A 20,003-nucleotide genomic window follows, 5' to 3' on the forward strand; every position below is an offset into this window, starting at 1 on the left:
CCGCCTGCGTTGCTTTAGTTTCACTGTTTCACCCCTGGCCTCAGCCTTCCCACTCAAACAGACTCAGATCGACGATGACATCTTATTTTGTGCTTAAACACAGAGACTGCTGCCGAGTTTCGGTTTTCTCAGGCTCGCAGCAGGTGGGGAAGCCCCGTTGGTGCAGGGTAACAGTCAGATACACACAGGGACAACAGCTAGGAGATATAAGCAACTTGCATCGAGGAACGCAGATGGAGAAACAAGGAAACGAGAACACACAGAAAGATGAACTATCAGTCGCGGCTGGGGGGAGACTTACCTAAGTCACCGCCGGTCCGGGTCCGCGCCACCTCTGCTCACCGACCCCTTGGCGTCTCATGTCACGCACGAATGGGGACTGGCAGCCCCTTGCAGCCAATCCTGGCGCTTGGGGCACAGGTTTCTCTTCGCCCGGAAGACGCCCATTAGGAACCCAAAGGGCTCCTAATGGGCATGCACAAAAAAGTGCAAACGCAAGTGCGCATGAGTGGGCACGGGTGAAAGATTCTATTACGGGACCGGAGGCTTCGTATTATGCTTCTCTTTCTTTTATTTGCTACTCACAGCAGCCAATGAAAATCGTTTTGTATGCAAATAAAACTACATCTCCCATGATGCTTGTCCATACATCACATCCTGTATAGCCCTATAAGGGCCACTGTTTCCTGTTTCTCCGCCTCTTTCTTTGCTGCTCACGCAGGAAGTTAAGTGCTCAAGATCTATAATATGATGATGATGTATTTGTCTATTATTGCACGTTGATTGTTAATTATTGAGATTGTCATTGTGCTTATGGTTGCACGTAGATCCAGCTACGTTTTTAATTTGCTGTTCGGCATTTGTATGCGCATATCGCGCCGTGAGTTGTGACTTCCCCCACCTCCCTGCCCCCCACCATTCTTATTTAAGGCTGCGCGCTCATCGCGCTGTTTGCCGAGTAATCTTCTTTTTCAGGTTTGCATCGCGCTTTGATTAGTTGGCCTCCGGGCGTTGGCAGGCTCCCGCCTGGAGCAGTGGTTGTAGTTGTGGCGCGCTCCCGCTGGGAGCAGTGAATAAATTAACACGACTGATGCTCTCTTACACCAAAGGTCATGGAAATGATTCATTGCTCAAAAGGCCCCTGCTAGGAGCAGTTTAGTAATGCAGTGCGCTCCCCGCCGGGAGCGGTGAAACACTTTACCGCGAGTGACCTGACCAGGCTTACTTTCGCTTCCTGCCGGCCACAAAGTACCGCGCTGCCCTCGGCAGCTTACATTTACAGGTTTATAGGCCACAGGCTCCCCTCATGTTTATGCGCTTAATGACATCATTGAGTCAATGTGGCCTAGGGACAAGGTCTTGGACTCCTATTCCGAATGCTCAGGGTTCTAATCCTGGTTGTGTTTTTCGAAGTTACAAATCTGTAGTTACGTTCCACTTTATATTTAAATTTGAATTCTTATTAAAATTTAGGCATGATTTTTGATTTATTTATTTGTTCTCAATATTTATACTGCATTGGCTTGTGTGTGCGTGATAACGCTATTTGGTCATTTATTTATTTTATTTATTCAAGTAGCTTATACAGCGCATGGCTACCCCCGAAGGGGTGTCCCGGCGCTAAGACAGGGGATCAGGAGTATAGAAAAGGATCAGGACAAGTTTCAGGACTAAGTTCATGACCTGGAGAACAGCCACGTTTTTAATTTACTGCGAAAGAGGGATTCAGACGGGCAGAACCTAAGGTCAAGTGGGAGGCTGTTCCAGAGTTTGGCAGTCATTACGCCAAACCCTCTGCCGCCCATTCTGGATCGTCGAAAACGTGGCACAATCAGGAGACGTAAGCTGTTAGATCTCAGCGATCTGATTGATTGAGATACTACCACTCGCTTTTTCAAGTATCCTGGACCAAGACCGTTAAGAGCACGAAAGGCGAGGGTGAGGATCTTGAATTGGATGCGGCTTGCAATTGGAAGCCAGTGTAGTTTTTTGCGGTGAGAAGCAACCGACTGCCGATATGGGATATTGCCAATCAGTCTTGCCGCCGCATTTTGTACAATCTGAAGACGTTCAATCAGATATTGAGGGGCACCAGCGTACAAGCTGTTGGCGTAATCCAGGTGAGATGTAATAAGGGCCTGAGTGATAGTTCTGCGGGCATCTAAGGGGAGATACGGGAAGATCTTTTTGATCATGTGAAGTTTCGCAAAGCAAGCTGAAGTGACCTTGTTAATTTGGGCTTTACAGGAAAGGGAATCATCAAACTGAAAGCCAAGGTTGCGTGCTGATTGAACAGGAGTAGGCGGGGGGTTAAGCACTGTGGGCCACCACAGGCTAGGGGACAACAGAGTTTTCTGGTTAAAAAATAAGACCTCTGTCTTATCGGTGTTACGCCTAAGGTGGTTGGTGGTCATCCAGGCACAGATGTTGTCTAGACAGTGGCGGAAGTTGGCAAAGGTGGAGTCAGAGTGATCTCTAAAGGAAAATACCAGCTGAGTATCATCAGCGTATGAGATCACCCTGACCCCGCAAGATTCCACCACTCCCGCCAAAGGTGCAAGATAGATATTAAAAAACAGAGGGCTCAGGGCAGAGCCCTGTGGGACACTACAAAGAAGGGGTTTACCCTCTGATTTAAAAGGCCTGAGGGCCACCTTCTGAGATCTTCCCGTAAGGAATGACTCAATCCAGGATAGTGCAGTGCCACCAATTCCAGCTTGCCTCAGACGATCTAGAAGGATCTTATGTGAAACCGTGTCAAAAGCGGCGGATAGGTCGAGGAGGACCAACATGGCCTCCTCACCCCTATCCACACACTCACGGATTGTCTCGGAAACCTCCAAAAGAGCAGTCTCGGTACTGAAACCCGCTCTAAATCCGGACTGAGAATCGTGCAGTAAGAGATTGTTTTCTAAGTAGTCTGTCAATTGTAGCTGCACGGCCTTTTCCAAGATTTTTGCAGGTTTAGGGAGGAGGGAAATGGGGCGATAGTTGCTAAAATTGGCAGGATCAGCGTCCGGCTTTTTCAGAATGGGGACCAGCAGAGCCTCCTTTCAAGCAGTCGGAAATTTGCCATGATAAAGGGAGGCATTCCAGATAGAAAGAAAAGGTCTGACCAATAAGGGGGCCAGGTCACCCATGACCTTGGCAGGGATTGGGTCAGAAGGAGAGCCAGATTTGCACTGAGTAAGCAGCTTTAATGCGGTCTCAGGAGTCAACTCATTAAAAGACTGCAAGGATGCAGATTCCGGGTCCCTGACGAGGGGAGCCGGGGGGATCTCATCAGTAGGAAACGAGATTCTGATCTTATCAATTTTCTCTAGGAAATAATCGGACAGGCCATTGCATAGTGCCTGGCTAGAGGGGTTCTGAGAGGCCCTGGCGGGAGGGTTGGCAAAGTCCTTAACAATGCTAAAGAGGGTTTTTGAAGAATTCTTAGCATTGGAAATTTGTAGAGAGAAGAAGTCTCTTATAGTAGCTTTTTTTAGTTTAAGGAACTTTTTTAGAGCGGTCTTATAGATCGTTTTAGACTCAAGGTCATAATTCTGTCGCCACTTGCGTTCTAGTATTTTGCAGCGGCTTTTTTCCTCACGGAGGGCCGGGGAGAACCATGGGGCAGAGGGTCGGGTTCTAGCAGAAGTAATAGGTTGAAGAGGGGAGATGGAATCAATGGCAAGGAGCAACGCGGAGTTAAGTTTGGACACATTTTCATCAATGTTACTAGACAAAGGGTCAGGTTGATAGCTGAGTAAGGGGTCTAAAGTCGACCAGGTAACTTTATGCCATTTTCTTCCCATCTCTTTACCAAGGGCAGTAGGTCTAGGTCCAAAAGTTAGCTCTAGATCAAAAGGAACGAGATGGTGATCTGACCAGGTAAGAGGGAGGGGAGGATGAACCGTGATATTCGAGAAGTTAGAAAAAATTAGGTCAAGTGTATGCCCAGCTATATGTGTTGGACCTTTAACTAGTTGAAGCAAATTCAAGCTTTGCATAGTTTCTAACAGGTGATTGGCCTGCGTACAGAGTAGATTGTCCACGTGGAGATTAAAATCTCCAAGTACTATAAAGTGTGGATGTTTAAGGGAGAGATCAGCCGTCAGGTGAATTAATGTAGTTAAAGAGAGGGTCGAAGCCGTAGGCGGGTTGTAGACTAGAATACCGGCAAGGATTACCGCCGCAGCATCAGCAATGGTAAAATACATAGCTTCAATCATCCCGGTATTCATAAGTTTACTGATGGTCAGATTAAGGTGGGATTTTAGGATAATGTCAAGGTTATGCCACTCTGGCCCAGAATAAGGTTGCTCCCACGGGGGCGGAGATGTTGTGCTGTCGTTGGCAGCATTAAATGAGAGTCACTGTGAGACAGTGGTTAAGGTCTACATTATTACTCAAAATTTAGGTGTTCAAATCATGTGTTTCAGTGATTATGGTTTTCTGAATTAACATTACTCCGGTTACTTCCATAGGGTTTTGCTGATCACTGCGCGGTCTCGCGCTTCCCCGCCAAAGGCTTTCCCTAGTAGCCGAGTGCGGTTATGGAGTCATAACGCTCCGATGTGCGTATCCCAAATTGGGCTACATTTCGGCCGTTTTGGACTGCGCACGTCGCACGCGTCCCCTGCTTGCTTCGGGGTTCATAATACCTTGTGCTTCACATGGAGCAGTTTTTTCCTGGTACGCCTTCCCAGCTGTAAGAATAGGCTGGCCCTTGGAGTGCGCGCACGCTCCTAGTATTTCAGTATGACTCTGACGCCCTTAAGGCTGGAATAATTTGACTACAGCTTTTCAGAGGAGCTAATGCATTAGTATTTTCCTATTTTAGTGCGCACAGGGTTGGCTCCCGCTCTACTCCTCCATTACGCTGTGCTTTGCACTACAATATTGAATGCGGACACCCTTTGGCAATGCATGGGTGAGATAGATAAGGAGGATGTGGTCTAGTCTCCTAACATAACTCGGTTGATGCTCTGGTTCTTCAGGTCCTTGAGTAGGTCAACTGGGCCCCAGATATGACAGTCCCTAGCTCGGGATGCCAAAACTTGATTGACGCCCATCATCATTCTTAAATCACAAATCCTTGGGCATGATTTTTCTCCCTACCTCACTCAACACGACGGATATTGGGGCATCCGCGCGCGTGTTCGACGGGGCTTAGACAAGGGCACAATAGTTGACAGTTAGGCGCTGCGGTCAGATACCCTGGTTACGGTGGAAGAGTCGCCCGCCGTCGACGTTGATCTCCTTTTTTTCTTGCTAGTTGTAAAAAATCACAGAAAGGGTTTTCCCAGACCTGGCAAGGATGCGAGGACAGACTCCTGCTCATAGCCAGACACAAACAGCGATAGGCGTTTGTATGAAACCGTCTGCGCCATCTCTTCCAAGAGACGCAACTCCTTTCCTAAAGATGGACAACTTTGACTTTCGGAATGCGCTGGCCCTGGGCGACGGAGTCCCTATGCGACAGCTTCGTCACTGGTCACATCTATATTATGTAGACGTCTTTAGTGTTTGGTCACACCCTCTGGAATTAGGAGGGTCTTTCATAATGTCGGTCCTTTACGGACCGTTTAGGGATTCCTACTGGTTTATCACTTACTTTCCCTCATATTCCAAATATTTTTACCATGTAGCATTCAGGAGGGCGTCTAGTTGTCGCCAGTTTTTTCCTTAGCGTCATTAGCGACTGTTCTGATGACGGAGCTGATGGTTGATGATATTTTTCTTCCTGGCTCCCTTCAACTCTCTAGTGCTCACTAGATTACTCAATAGGTGATTGCTACCTCAAGGGAACAGGGCATCCTCCCAATCATGTTTGGCGGGATGTAGGTGTATGTATATGTGTGCATGTATATGTGTGTTTGTGTGTGTTTGTGTGTGTGTGTGTGTATATATATATATATGTATATTCACTGAAAAAACCATAGGTTTCACACCAGTTATAGGTAGCTGAACAGTTTACTCATACAAAACCATTGAAATTTCCACGTTATAGTTAGTTGGACTCACTATAACTCACGCGCCCGCAATCCACTGCTGATGATGTCACATATTACATCATTCATGACATGGTCAGTGACATCACTGATGACATCACTGATGACATCTCTGATGACATCACTGATGACATCATCCATGTGATAATCGATGCACCTCCTCACACTCTAATCTAACCTTTGATACACCCAGTGTTAAATACAAACTACTATTCCTGTAATTATTGACACACCAATAGCAGTAACTACATACGCACTCACTGATTCCTAGGTCAACACACAAATCCACTCATTCACCCATACAATCACTCATACATACAGACACTCATCAATACAACACTATCATATCCACTCATACACCTATACAGACACTTACATGCTGACACTCATCCACAAAGTTACTCAAACACCTAGTCAGTTATGCAAAGAATCAATCACACTCCCATTTCATCAACTACAAACTTATACACACTGAACCTTACTTATTCAAACATATACTAACACATACTTACTCTCTTTTACAATCACTAATACAAGTACACATTGATCCATACAGTCACTTACGCAATCACAGGCTCTGATGTTTAGTCATTTATATATGCCAACTCTCACATGCACTGTGTTTTATATATGTACCTACATGTACATGTAGCACTGATATATCCATTCACTCTGCAACACACCCATGCAAACAGTCAACCGCCCATACAGCTGTTTCTATAGGCACTCTTGAACCCATATACCAAGTGAATCAACTGGTCACACATCTATGCACAGAGTCACACAACTCACAGCCACCCACACACACACTCACCCTCACATTCAAATACTTAGACAACCAATCAATAACCCATATAGCCACTCATATAGCAACTGATCAACACATGCAGCAGCTTACACAACAACAGACATACTGATGCATACATTCAGACAGTTTAGTCACTAACCAATGCATTCAGTTAGACACATTTAATCACTCACTCATACAGTCAGTCACGCACCTACTAAATCCTTCATCCAGACACTCATACATACACTCATTCTTCAATATGTTAGACACATTTTAACTTTACAGGAACACACATTCACTGGATGATGTCATCAGTGATGTCATCAGTGATGTCATTTGAGATGTCATCAGTGATGTCATCAGTGATGTCACCGACCATGTCATGAATGATGTAATATGTGACATCATCAGCAGTGGATTGCGGGCGCGCGAGTTATAGTGAGTCCAACTAACTATAACATGGAAATTTCAATGGTTTTGTATGAGTAAACTGTTCAGCTAACTATAACTGGTGTGAAACCTATGGTTTTTTCAGTGAATTTCAAAGGTTTTTTAAATGCTAATTCCTAGCTATAACGAGTATGAAACCTATGTTTTTTTCCGTGAATTTCAAAGGTTTTTTAAATGCTACTTCCTAGCTATAACGAGTGTGAAACCTATGGTTTTTTCAGTGAATTTCAAAGGTTTTTTAAAAGCTAATTCCTAACTATAACGATTCTGAAACCTATGTTTTTTTAGTGAATTTCAAGGTTTTTAAAAGCTAATTCCTAACTATAACGTTTGTGAAACCTATGGTTTTTTCAGTGAATTTCATAGTTTTTTTAAAAGCTAATTTATTTGTATATCGACTTTGTAACCTACAATTATTTTTTTTGTTAGCTGTTTTTTACAACAATTAATTATATATATTTTTTAAGAAAACATTTGTTAAATCTATATATATTTTTTTTACATTTTTTCTCGGTGCGCTCAAGGTGCGCGCACCGGTAAGCTATCCCGAGAGCGCACCAACAGCGCTATTTCTGCGTTCGTAAAAAAAAAATATGTATGAAAAGTAAATAATAATGGCAGACATTTAGTACCATACTTATAAAATCAGTATTTTTGATTTACGAAATGAAAATGATTTTGCATTTCCGTGAAGCTATCGAAACGTCACTTAGGCACGCCGCGTAAGCGCCCCCGGAAGCACCTACGTTCGCGTCGCGTAAACGCCCCCGGAAGCGCTTCGGAGCGCGAAGCGTAAGCGCGTCAAGTCATGTGACCTTAAAATAACTCTTTTCATTGGTTGCTAACATTTTATTTTACAAAGAATGAAATCCCCACCCATTTCCTTCACTTCTTCTTTCACTTTTGTGACTGCAAGACCTGCCTTTTTGCTGTCGGATCTTTGTTGGTTTAATATCTTGGATTACCATGGCTGCCAGACCATCCAGTAGTGAAGATGACACAAATTAATTTCTTGATGAAGAGGTTCCTCAGCCGAAAATAAAAGAACACTTCATATGGAAGTTTTTTCCATTCCAAATGACCAGAAAAAAGTAAATGCTCCAAAAGTGGAGTGCAGGATTTGTCACACTGTCCTGTCACGGGGTGACCCCACCAAGAAATATTCTTTTGGAAACTCCACAATGATTCGTCATGTCGAGAGGAGGCACCCCCAGAACTTTGCCCAGGAGAGTGTCAGGGCTCTGCACGAGAGGTTCCCAGTGATGGGGCTTCTACTTCAACCGGAGGAGCAACGTCTTCAGTGAGGGGGCGATCGCAAGAGCTGATTCCAAACATTCAGCCTGCTTTAAATAAAGTCGTTAATAAATGCAGAGACTGTGATCAGCTACTTTACTATGGGGAACAAAGTGTTCTGCTCATGGTTCGAGCATTGGAGAATCTTCGCTGCCGTTCCCAGCCCTAAATTAGTTATTTCATTTAGCTCCTGTTGAGCAGTTTCCCATTCCCTGTTTTTGTTTTTGTTCTAAAAAAGGAAAAAAGAAGAAAAAAAAAGTTATTTTCAGAACTACCTCCAATTCTCATCAAAGAGCTATGTTCTTAAAAAAATGAAAAAGAGTAAGTGAAGTGGAGTTCATTTATAAAGGAGAGGAAAATGAGTAAGGAAGCACAGAAAGGGACGAGAGGAGAAGGGAAGTGAAGTAGGGGGACTGAAAGAAGGTGAGTGTGGGGAAGGAGAGTGAGGAGAAGGAGAGTGAACATGGGGAATGTGGATATGCGAAGAAAATGTAGTAAAGGAACGGGGGTGTGGAAGGGTAAGGAAAGAGCAGTGATGTTTTGGAAAGAGTGGAGATACAGACTGGATAAAGACAAGTAAGTGTGAGACCAGGTAAGTAAGGCAGTGAAGAAACAGAGAAAGTGAAAGAAAAAATAAGAGTAGAAGACTGAAGACTTCATTTTTGCACCTGCCTCACAGCAGGCGTAACACCGACGCAGGTCCTTTAACATGGGCCTGGCCCCATGTGAAAGGATGCATTGCTGGAGTTGTGTCACTTTTGTGACACACTCCAGCAATGCATCACTTTTGCGCTTACAGATACATCTGAAATACTGACGTATCTGTAAGTACTTGCGACATAATGCGTCATAAATTAAATATGACGCATGAGTAGAAGACTGAAGGCCTCATTTATGAGGCCATGCGTCACTTTTACACCACCGGTGTATCACTTTTTGTGACGCACCACTGCTGTAAAAAATGCACCTTGTTCAATCATATTTACAAAGTGACGCATCTAGGTAGATGCATCACTTTGTAAACCCCTGCGCCACATTATACCTACGTCAGGTGTAATGTATACAAAAGGGGCGTATTGACGCAAGAAAGGGTCGTAGAGGTGACGCAGTGAAATCTATGATATTTCACTGCGTCACTTTTAGGACAATGTTGTGTCAAAATCTTGCGCCTGTCTCACAGCAGGCGTAAGACTGATGCAGGCCCTTTCACATGGGACTTGCCCCATGTGAAAGGATGCATTGCTGGAGTTGTGTCACTTTTGTGACACACTCCAGCAATGCATCGCTTTTGCGCTTACAGACACGTCTGAAATACTGACGTATCTGTAAGTACCTGCGACATAATGCGTCATAAATTAAATATGACGCATGAGTAGAAGACTGAAGGCCTCATTTATGAGGCCATGCGTCACTTTTACGCCACCGGTGTATCACTTTTGGTGACGCACCAGTGCTGTAAAAAATGCACCTTGTTCAGTCATATTTACAAAGTGACGCATCTAGGTAGATGCGTCACTTTGTAAACCCCTGCGCCACATTATACCTATGTCAGGTGTAATGTGTGCAAAAGGGGCGTATTGACGCAAGAAAGGGTCGTAGAGGTGACGCAGTGAAATCTATGAGATTTCACTGCGTCACTTTTAGGACACCGTTGTGTCAAAATCTTACGCCTGTCTCACAGCAGGCGTAAGACAGATGCAGGCCCTTTCACATGGGACTTGCCCCATGTGAAAGGATGCATTGCTGGAGTTGTGTCACTTTTGTGACACACTCCAGCAATGCATCACTTTTGCGCTTACAGATACGTCTGAAATACTGACGTATCTGTAAGTACTTGCGACATAATGCGTCATATATTAAATATGACGCATGAGTAGAAGACTGAAGACCTCATTTATGAGGCCATGCGTCACTTTTACGCCACCGGTGTATCACTTTTTGTGATGCACCAGTGCTGTAAAAAATGCACCTTGTTCAGTCATATTTACAAAGTGACGCATCTAGATAGATGCGTCACTTTGTAAACCCCTGCGCCACATTATACCTTCGTCAGGTGTAATGTATGCAAAAGGGGTGTATTGACGCAAGAAAGGGTCGTAGAGGTGACGCAGTGAAATCTATGAGATTTCACTGCGTCACTTTTATGACGCTGTTGCGCCCAAATCTTGCGCCTGCTTAACAGCAGCCGTAAGACTGACGCAGGCCCTTTCACATGGACTGGCCCCATGTGAAAGGATGCATTGCTGGAGTTGCATCATTTTTGTGACACACACCAGCAATGCATCACTTTCCTCTAAACACTCAACATTATTTTTTTACTCTTTTCTTTTAAACTGTTTTTCCCCGTGGTGCACTCAGGGTGCGCGTACCGGAGAGCGTACCGGGGAGCGCCGCCAGCGCATACCCCACGAAAATAAAAAAAATAAAAAAGTTTTTTAGCCCTTCAAGGTCCTTCTAGGCCCTTCTCAGAAAACCTAGGGGGTCAGGGGGTGTCTACTCTGCCCCCTTTTAATTATATCCCCCTTTCTTTTTTCACCTCTTGTGTCTCGATTCTACCGAGACACAAGATGGCAGACTCTCCGGACTGTTTAGAATGTTGACAGACACCCGACAGCCAATCAGCTTTCTGCTTGCGCACTCCCGTAGCGCTCCGGGTGCGCTCCCCGGTACGCGCACCGGTGAGCGCCCGCAGCGAGCCTATAGATATATATGTGTTTTAGAAGTTAATTTTCGTAAAAACCACTGAAGCAATTTTCACCAAACATAGCAAAGGCACATCTGCGTACCAGTCCCTACAATTTTGCCAAGTTTGGCGTAATTCCGTTCAGTGGTTCGGGCTGTAGACTTGTCAGACCGTCCTATGGAAATTAACATGGAGAAAACACGTTTTGGGACCCCCTTTTTTTCTCATCCCCCACTTCACGAATTCCCCCGAAACTTTCAGGGAAGGAGCGGACCGCAGCGAGACCATTTTAAGGAAAATCACAGGCAGATCCCTCAATCGGCGCCAAAGTTATTCCCAATAGAATGTTCGGAATTTCCTATGGTAGCCAATCCTAACTATAACTACCTACTGGCGACCGCCAGTAGGTAATATATATATGTATGTGTATGTTGTCTTAACACAGACATAGGCCTTAGCATCTCACCTTTCCAGACGTCAGATTTCTTCTTCAGATAACAATTTGCCCTCGGGGTTACAATATGTAATGGCCTATTCCGGCTATAACTTCCAGGGTTATCTCAGTCCTACACAGCTCAGCTAGGTCTTACACACTCCAAATTAGGGAGCTCCTACGGAGCCCATTCTGATGTTATGCATGCAGACGGTTCCCCTTCGGGCGGTTGTCTGAGTAGTGGTGCACTTAGCATCGTCTATCAAATAGTTATTCCTTTCCTCCAGTCATTTCGGGTCTTTCCCACACAGGCCATTGCAGAGTACATCCATAGCAAAAGAGCGCAGAGGCGGACTGGTACTTCTGGTATCTCCAGATGGCAACGGGTGGCAGATTCACCCGAAGGCCATTCAGTGGTTGTAAGCATTTTCGGGTTCTGGTTCCACAGACCTTTTAGTGGCAGGACTGATTCGTCAGTTGTAGCCGCTTCCGCTGGAGATCGGATCAATTGGGAAAGAGAGGTATACCTTCTCTCACGACTGTTGGTGGATCTGAACTATGTTTCCTCTGTTCCATCCCATTTGCAGAGAAGGGGACACAAATTTTGCACCGATTAGCAGAAGCAATCTTTGCGACCCTCACATGGAAGTCTTCATTTAGTTTTTTCCGGTACTCCGGAGACGGTGGCCTCCTGCTCAGAGTCCTCCGTGACCCGTTACAATATTCCTGGGCTCTCTTGCAGAAGCACTCATGGTACATCGGGTCAGTTGTCCTTTGATATAATAAGGAGCTATAGCTCAAAGGGTAGTATTGTGCCTTTGGTGGCACAGGGTCAGGGTTCGAAGCATGTCCATGCTGTAAGTACAGTTCCCCAGGTGGTATATTTCAAATATTGTTTTTCTTTATGATATAAGGTTTTTTCCGGCATTAACGGCAAATTGCCGGGTTTTCGGACACGCTGCTGGTGTTTATTTAACAACCTTGGGTCTTCCATTCAAACAATACTTTTTCGACATCGGAAGGTCGCATTTGTTGGTACGTACACAACTCGTCCTCTCTGTGAGGGCTGAATTTTTCTACTTTGTGAATGTTTTATCAGATATCATGTCATTCGGATTTGAGTAGCGTTCACTTCACAGCAGCCGTTTCGGCCGTCTTGCAAGTCATCCTCAAATAGAGGCAAGTTTGTGGGCTTGCGCTGTTTTTTCTGGTAGTTATTGAAAGGTAATGGGCAGCATAACACCCCAGTCCAGAATAATCCAGGCCTCTCTGTGGGAGGTTCTCTCGTTTTTTCCTTATTTGAAAGTGGCCAAATTATGATATGTTGACAAGGAATCAACTATTGTCAGGCTGTGTTACGAGGCCCTTCCACCCCTCGGTGTTTCTACGGCATGACAGGTTCTCGATTTTACAGGTACAGTATCTATTTCAGGAAGTTTTCATTATGTTTAATGTCAAGATTACATCTGGTCAATGTCGGTTCACATTAAGTTTTCAAAATGATGCAATTTATGTGTGTTTTCCATGTCTTAAGGCTTACAAGGGTGGTCCTCAGTTTACTACCTGAGGTTTTGAAATAGTTATTTGATATCATTATTATTAACATTGCAGAAACCTTTGACATATGTGTCTGCAGCTATTATAGCCGGTGGTTAAGGCAGTTAATGCCAGAATACGGTATTCATAACCAAATGTTTGTGACACAGTCTGTTCGTGGGACCATACCTCTCAATATTGTTGATGAGTTCCAATATTCAGGACATTTCAAGATCAACTGATTGATTTTCTCAGTCTATATTTAAACAGTTTATTATAAACTGGTGGGTGATATGTCTGTAGTTGTGTTGGATAAGCGTTAAACTAGCATAATCCGAAGCCTCCGGTCCTGTAATAGAATCAAAAATTAGCTAGCATTCGCGCCAAGAATTTTCAATTCTATTAAGGACACGGAGGCGAGGATTATCCCACCCGGTTTTATTACAATGTTGGTCATAATTACCCACCCGCATGTACTTGATATTCTGTATAAACAGAGGTTACGGGTTTTCCCTGTCTCATTCCTTTCAGGTTGGGGAAAAGAAGACGGAGCAGGGGTACTTCTGGTTTAGAAGACATAAACTTTCCAGTTTGGATATGGTTCTTCCACATCGGAGGATGATTGTTGGGAGTCGACTCGTGTTCCTTATTTTTGGACTGAAATTATTAATGTTATTGATCGTTAAGGTTTGAGCAAAGAAAGAGGAGGAGAAACAGGAAACAGTGGCTCTTATAGGGCTATACAGGATGTGATGTATGGACACACATCATAGGAAATGTAGTATTATTTGCATACAAAACGATTTTCATTGGCTGCTGTGGGTAGCAAATAAAAGAAAGAGAAGCATAATCCGAAGCCTCCGTGTCCTTAATAGAATTGAAAATTCTTGGCACGAATGCTAGCTAATCTTTGATTCACCCTCCATCCCCACTTGTGTTGCTTGCCCTGGTGACATGACATCATCATATCAGTCAACATGACGCCACCCCGCTTCAGACTCTGAAGGGGGTGGGCGATGTGATGTCATGCTGACTGACATGATTGGAATGTCAGTTCTCCCGAGTCCCGCCTGCCTTGGCGTCTTTACTTTGAACTTAAGTAAACTGAACTGATTCCGTTTACTTAACGCCGCGGGGGAGCTGCGGGCGGCTGCAGGCGGGCGGGAGCCCCCACGCCCCAATAGACGCACCGCGCCTGCTTTCATTGCTGCGTTTGGGGTTTCATGGAAGATGCTGCGTGCACGTGTGTCATGAGTTGTCATAGGCACTGGGCAGTCCCCCTGTGTGTGTAACCGCAGGGTGCCCGGACCCAGCACATCAAGGCTTGCCATCTCCAGTGTACACTCAGTAATCTGGGCTCATGCGCCTAGAGAGGGTTGTGTTTACTTGTCGCACAGGGCAATGGGTCCCATGCTTTCCCTGAGTCACACTCGGTCTCTGTAGAACACGGTCAAACCAATCTGATCAGAAATGAGGCCATGGCCGAACTGGGAACGCAAACCGGAAGTGGCAATTCAGTCATGCTGGCCGTGGAGGAGGGGGGGACGGGTGCACGTGGAAAACACTGCTGCTGTTTTATAGTTACAGGGGGCTGATAAAACTGGTATTGGTAACAAAAACGGCCCCCACCCTGGCGGCCCAAAGGGGGAATGTGCCAGGTGCCCGCTATGAACGGTCCGACCCTGAAAGAGGCACACCTTTCTTTATTTTCTAAAGGCAGTGCAGCTGAGGGATAACTCAGTGGGTAAATGGATCTGTTGTCCAAATCTGCACGCATCCTACAAGGCAAAGCTTTGAATATGGCTGGTCCAGCAAGTATTTTCACTCTTTGTGTTCAATTCTATGAAGATCAGGCTCACTATTTACAGCAAGCATTGGCAAAGCCATCACGTCTTGCCTATGCGTCAGCTATTTTCTTTGTCAGTGTCTCTTATTTAAAAGATTCTGCCCATGTGTGTCCCGATGATGTACAGTCCTGCCAAAATCAATCGCCAAAGCTAATAGGTCCCAAAGGCGCGATCTAGTGACTTTGCCAAAGCTTGTTTAGTTTAAAAAAACAGTTATCTATAGTAAGATTTAGTTGATAAGCGCATAATATCTTCAACGACTCAACGCGTAGAAACTCTCAGATTCTTTAGATGCTCAAATATATGGATTCATGTGTGAGAGTGTGCTCCATGCGCAATGTGCTCCCTTATCGCCGAATTATTATGTAATCCTCCCACATAAAAAGTAATGAATTTTATTATTCTTTTATTATTCACAGGGTAGACAGCGCACAGCGGTCCTCTGCCAGGGTCCCAGGACTCCTCTCAACTGACAAGCCAGGAACTCTGGCAACCTTTCACTATATATAGTTTTATATAGCACAAACTTGACCCAAAGGTCTCAGGTATCAGAGCACTCTACATGAGCACCCGTTACGTTACATAGGGACACATTCATTTTTTTTAGGCATGAGGAGATTAAGTGATTTGCCCAGAATCTCAGTATGTTGAGTGTCGTTGCCGAGACTTGAACCCAGTTCCCAAGATTTGAGATTGACAGCCCTAGCTGTTAGGCCACATCCTCTCCCCAATTTTCCCATTCGAGCCAGAACATTCCCATTTCGGGCTCAATATTCCTATTCTAGCCTCAATATTTCCATTCTATTTCTCACCATTCGCATTCCAGCCCTCGGCAATCCCATTCTTACACTCAACATTCGTATTCCAGTCCTCAGCACTCTCATTCCAGCTCCAACATCCCCATTCCAGCCCTTGACATTCCCAATCCAGCCCTCAACAATCCCATTAAAGCTCTCATCATTCCCATTCCAGCCCAAACATTCCCATTCCCACCCTCAGCATTCCCCTTCAAGCTCTCAACATTCCCATTCCAGCCCTCAACCTTTGCATTCCAGCTCACAGCTCCAGACCACAACAAAAGGCCTTAAGGTTGGGAGAGGAGAGGAGTCCCCTCTTACAAAGTCCAGTGAATCTTCCTTAATAGAGCGATCACATCCCACTTACAACAGTTCAACATGGAGGCCATAGGGTCATTACCAAAGCCAAAGGGAGCCACATCAATAAAAGGTTTGAGGAGCCCAGAGTTTGGGGCACACCATTGTCCTAAAGGTCAGAGGTGAGGGAAATAAGTGCACTTTAAAGTGACATCTACTCACACGAGCTTCTGTAGTTTGCAGCTGGGATGTTTCAGCCCTTCACACAGCAGCCTCACTCCAGAATCCCCCAGTTTGTTATTCCCAAGGTCCAATTCGAAAAGGTTCTGGTTCATACGCAAAACCAAGGCCAGGTGGTCACAGCAAGCATCTGTGAGGCTGCAGCCCCACATCCTGAAAAGAAAGAGGCACTGAGGTAGGAAATACAACTAGCAGAGGCACTGAGGCGGGAAATACAACAAGGAGAGGCACTGAGGCTGGAAATAAAACAAGCGGAGGCACTGAGGCGGGAAATACAACAAGCAGAAGCACTGAGGCAGGAACTACAACAAGCAGAGGCACTGAGGTGGGAAATACAACAAGGAGAGGCACTGAGGCGGGAAATACAACACGCAGAGGCACTGAGGCGGGAAATACAACAAGAAGAGGCAATGAGGCGGGAAATACAACAAGAAGAGGCACTGAGGCGGGAAATACAACAAGCAGAAGCACTGAGGCAGGAACTACAACAAGGAGAGGCACTGAGGCGGGAAATACAACAAGGAGAGGAACTGAGGCGGGAAATACAACAAGCAGCGGCACTGAGGTGGGAAATACAACAAGGAGAGGAATTGAGGCGGGAAATACAACAAGCAGAAGCACTGAGGCAGGAACTACAACAAGGAGAGGCCCTGAGGCGGGAAATACAACAAGCAGAGACACTGAGGTGGGAAATACAACAAGCAGAGACACTGAGGCGGGAAATACAACAAGCAGAGACACTGAGGTGGGAAATACAACAAGGAGAGGCACTGAGAGGGGAAATACAAAAAAGAGAGGCACTGAGGTGGGAAATACAACAAAGAGAGGAACTGAGGCAGGAAATGAAACAAGCAGAGGCACTGAGGCGGGAAATACAACAAGGAGAGGCAATGAGGCAGGAAATAAAACAAGCAGAGGCACTGAGGCAGGAACTACAACAAGCAGAGGCACTGAGGTGGGAAATACAACAAGGAGAGGCACTGAGGCAGGAAATAAAACAACCAGAGGCACTGAGGCGGGAAATACAACAAGGAGAGGCACTGAGGCGGGAAATACAACAAGTAGAGGCCCTGAGGCAGGAACTACAACAAGGAGAGGCCCTGAGGCGGGAAATACAACAAGGAGAGGAACTGAGGCGGGAAATACAACAAGAAGAGGCACTGAGGCAGGAACTACAACAAGCAGAGACACTGAGGCGGGAAATACAACAAGGAGAGGCACTGAGAGGGGAAATACAAAAAAGAGAGGCACTAAGGCGGGAAATACAACAAGGAGAGGAACTGAGGCAGGAAATGAAACAAGCAGAAGCACTGAGGCGGGAAATACAACAAGAAGAGGCAATGAGGTGGGAAATACAACAAGGAGAGGCAATGAGGTGGGAAATACAACAAGCAGAGGCACTGAGGTGGGAAATACAACAAGCAGAAGCACTGAGGCAGGAACTACAACAAGCAGAGGCACTGAGGTGGGAAATACAACAAGGAGAGGCACTGAGGCAGGAAATAAAACAAGCAGAGGCACTGGGGCGGGAAATACAACAAGGAGAGGCACTGAGGCGGGAAATACAACTAAGAGAGGCACTAAGGCGGGAAATACAACAAGGAGAGGCACTGAGGCAGGAACTACAACAAGCAGAGGCACTGAGGCGGGAAATACAACAATGAGAGGCAATGAGGCGCGAAATACAACAAGCAGAGGAACTGAGGTGGGAAATACAACAAGCAGAAGCACTGAGGCAGGAACTACAACAAGCAGAGGCACTGAGGTGGGAAATACAACAAGCAGAAGCACTGAGGCAGGAACTACAGCAAGCACAGGCACTGAGACGGGAAATACAACAAGCAGAAGCACTGAGGCAGGAACTACAGCAAGCAGAGGCACTGAGACGGGAAATACAACAAGCAGAAGCACTGAGGCAGGAACTACAACAAGCAGAGGCACTGAGGTGGGAAATACAACAAGCAGAAGCACTGAGGCAGGAACTACAACAAGCAGGGGCACTGAGGTGGGAAATACAACAAGGAGAGGCACTGAGGCAGGAAATAAAACAAGCAGAGGCACTGAGGCGGGAAATACAAAAAGAAGAGGCAATGAGGCAGGAACTACAACAAGCAGAGGCACTGAGGCGGGAAATACAACAATGAGAGGCACTGAGGCGGGAAATACAACAAGGAGAGGCACTGAGAGGGGAAATACAACAAAGAGAGGCACTAAGGCGGGAAATACAACAAGCAGAGGCACTGAGGCGGGAATTACAACAAGCAGAGGCACTGAGGCGGGAAATACAACAATGAGAGGCAATGAGGCAGGAAATACAACAAGGAGAGGCACTGAGAGGGGAAATACAACAAGCAGAGGCACAGAGGCGGGAAATACAACAAGCAGAGGCACTGAGGCAGGAATTACAACAAGCAGAGGCACTGAGGTGGGAAATACAACAATGAGAGGCACTGAGGCGGGAAATACAACAAGGAGAGGCACTGAGAGGGGAAATGCAACAAAGAGAGGCACTAAGGTGGGAAATACAACAAGCAGAGGCACTGAGGCGGGAAATACAACAAGGAGAGGCAATGAGGCAGGAACTACAACAAGCAGAGGCACTGAGGCGGGAAATACAACAAGCAGAGGCACTGAGGCAGGAACTACAACAAGCAGAGGCACTGAGGCGGGAAATACAACAATGAGAGGCACTGAGGCGGGAAATACAACAATGAGAGGCAATGAGGCGGTAAATACAACAAGGAGAGGCACTGAGACAGGAAATACAACAAGCAGAGGAACTGAGGCGGGAAATACAACAAGCAGAGGCACTGAGGCAGGAACTACAACAAGGAGAGGCACTGAGGCAGGAACTACAACAAGCAGAGGCACTGAGGCGGGAAATACAACAAGGAGAGGAACTGAGGCTGGAAATACAACAAGGAGAGGCAATGGGGTGGGAAATACAACAAGCAGAGGCACTGAGGCAGGAAATACAACAAGGAGAGGCAATGAGGTGGGAAATACAACAAGCAGAGGCACTGAGGCAGGAACTACAACAAGCAGAGACACTGAGGCGGGAAATACAACAAGGAGAGGCAATGAGTCTGGAAATACAACAAGCAGGGGCACTGAGGCGGGAAATACAACAAGCAGGGGCACTGAGACGGGAAATACAACAAGGAGAGGAACTGAGGCTGGAAATACAACAAGGAGAGGCACTGAGGCAGGAAATACAACAAGCAGAGGCACTGAGGCGGGAAATAAAACAAGCAGAGGCACTGAGGCGGGAAATACAACAAGAAGAGGCAATGAGGCAGGAACTACAACAAGCAGAGGCACTGAGGCGGGAAATACAACAAGGAGAGGCACTGAGGTGGGAAATACAACAAGCAGAGTCACTGAGGCAGGAACTACAACAAGCAGAGGCACTGAGGCGGGAAATACAACAAGCAGAGGCACTGAGGTGGGAAACACAACAAGCAGAGGCACTGAGGCGGGAAATAAAAAAAGCAGAGGCAATGAGGCGGGAAATACAAAAAGCAGAGGCAATGAGGCGGGAAACACAACAAGCAGAGGCACTTAGGCGGGAAATAGAACAAGGAGAGGAACTGAGGCAGGAAATACAACAAGCAGAAACACTGAGGCAGAAACTACAACAA

The 20,003-nt window shown here is 45.9% G+C and overlaps 1 protein-coding gene across 3 annotated transcripts in view; it reads right to left on the reverse strand.

Annotated features, from left to right (window-relative positions):
* LOC147709849 (NACHT, LRR and PYD domains-containing protein 3-like) overlaps positions 1–20,003 on the reverse strand; it is a 242,536-nt gene that overhangs the window by 128,205 nt on the left and 94,328 nt on the right. For all 3 annotated transcript variants that reach the window (XM_086928304.1, XM_086928306.1, XM_086928305.1), the window contains one exon: positions 16,345–16,515. In XM_086928304.1, the coding sequence (XP_086784430.1) occupies positions 16,345–16,515 (171 nt within the window). The remainder of the gene's footprint in view (positions 1–16,344; positions 16,516–20,003) is intronic.

The sequence above is a fragment of the Lissotriton vulgaris genome, chromosome 6 (genome assembly GCF_964263255.1).
Source record: "Lissotriton vulgaris chromosome 6, aLisVul1.2, whole genome shotgun sequence".
Lineage (NCBI taxonomy): Eukaryota > Metazoa > Chordata > Amphibia > Caudata > Salamandridae > Lissotriton > Lissotriton vulgaris.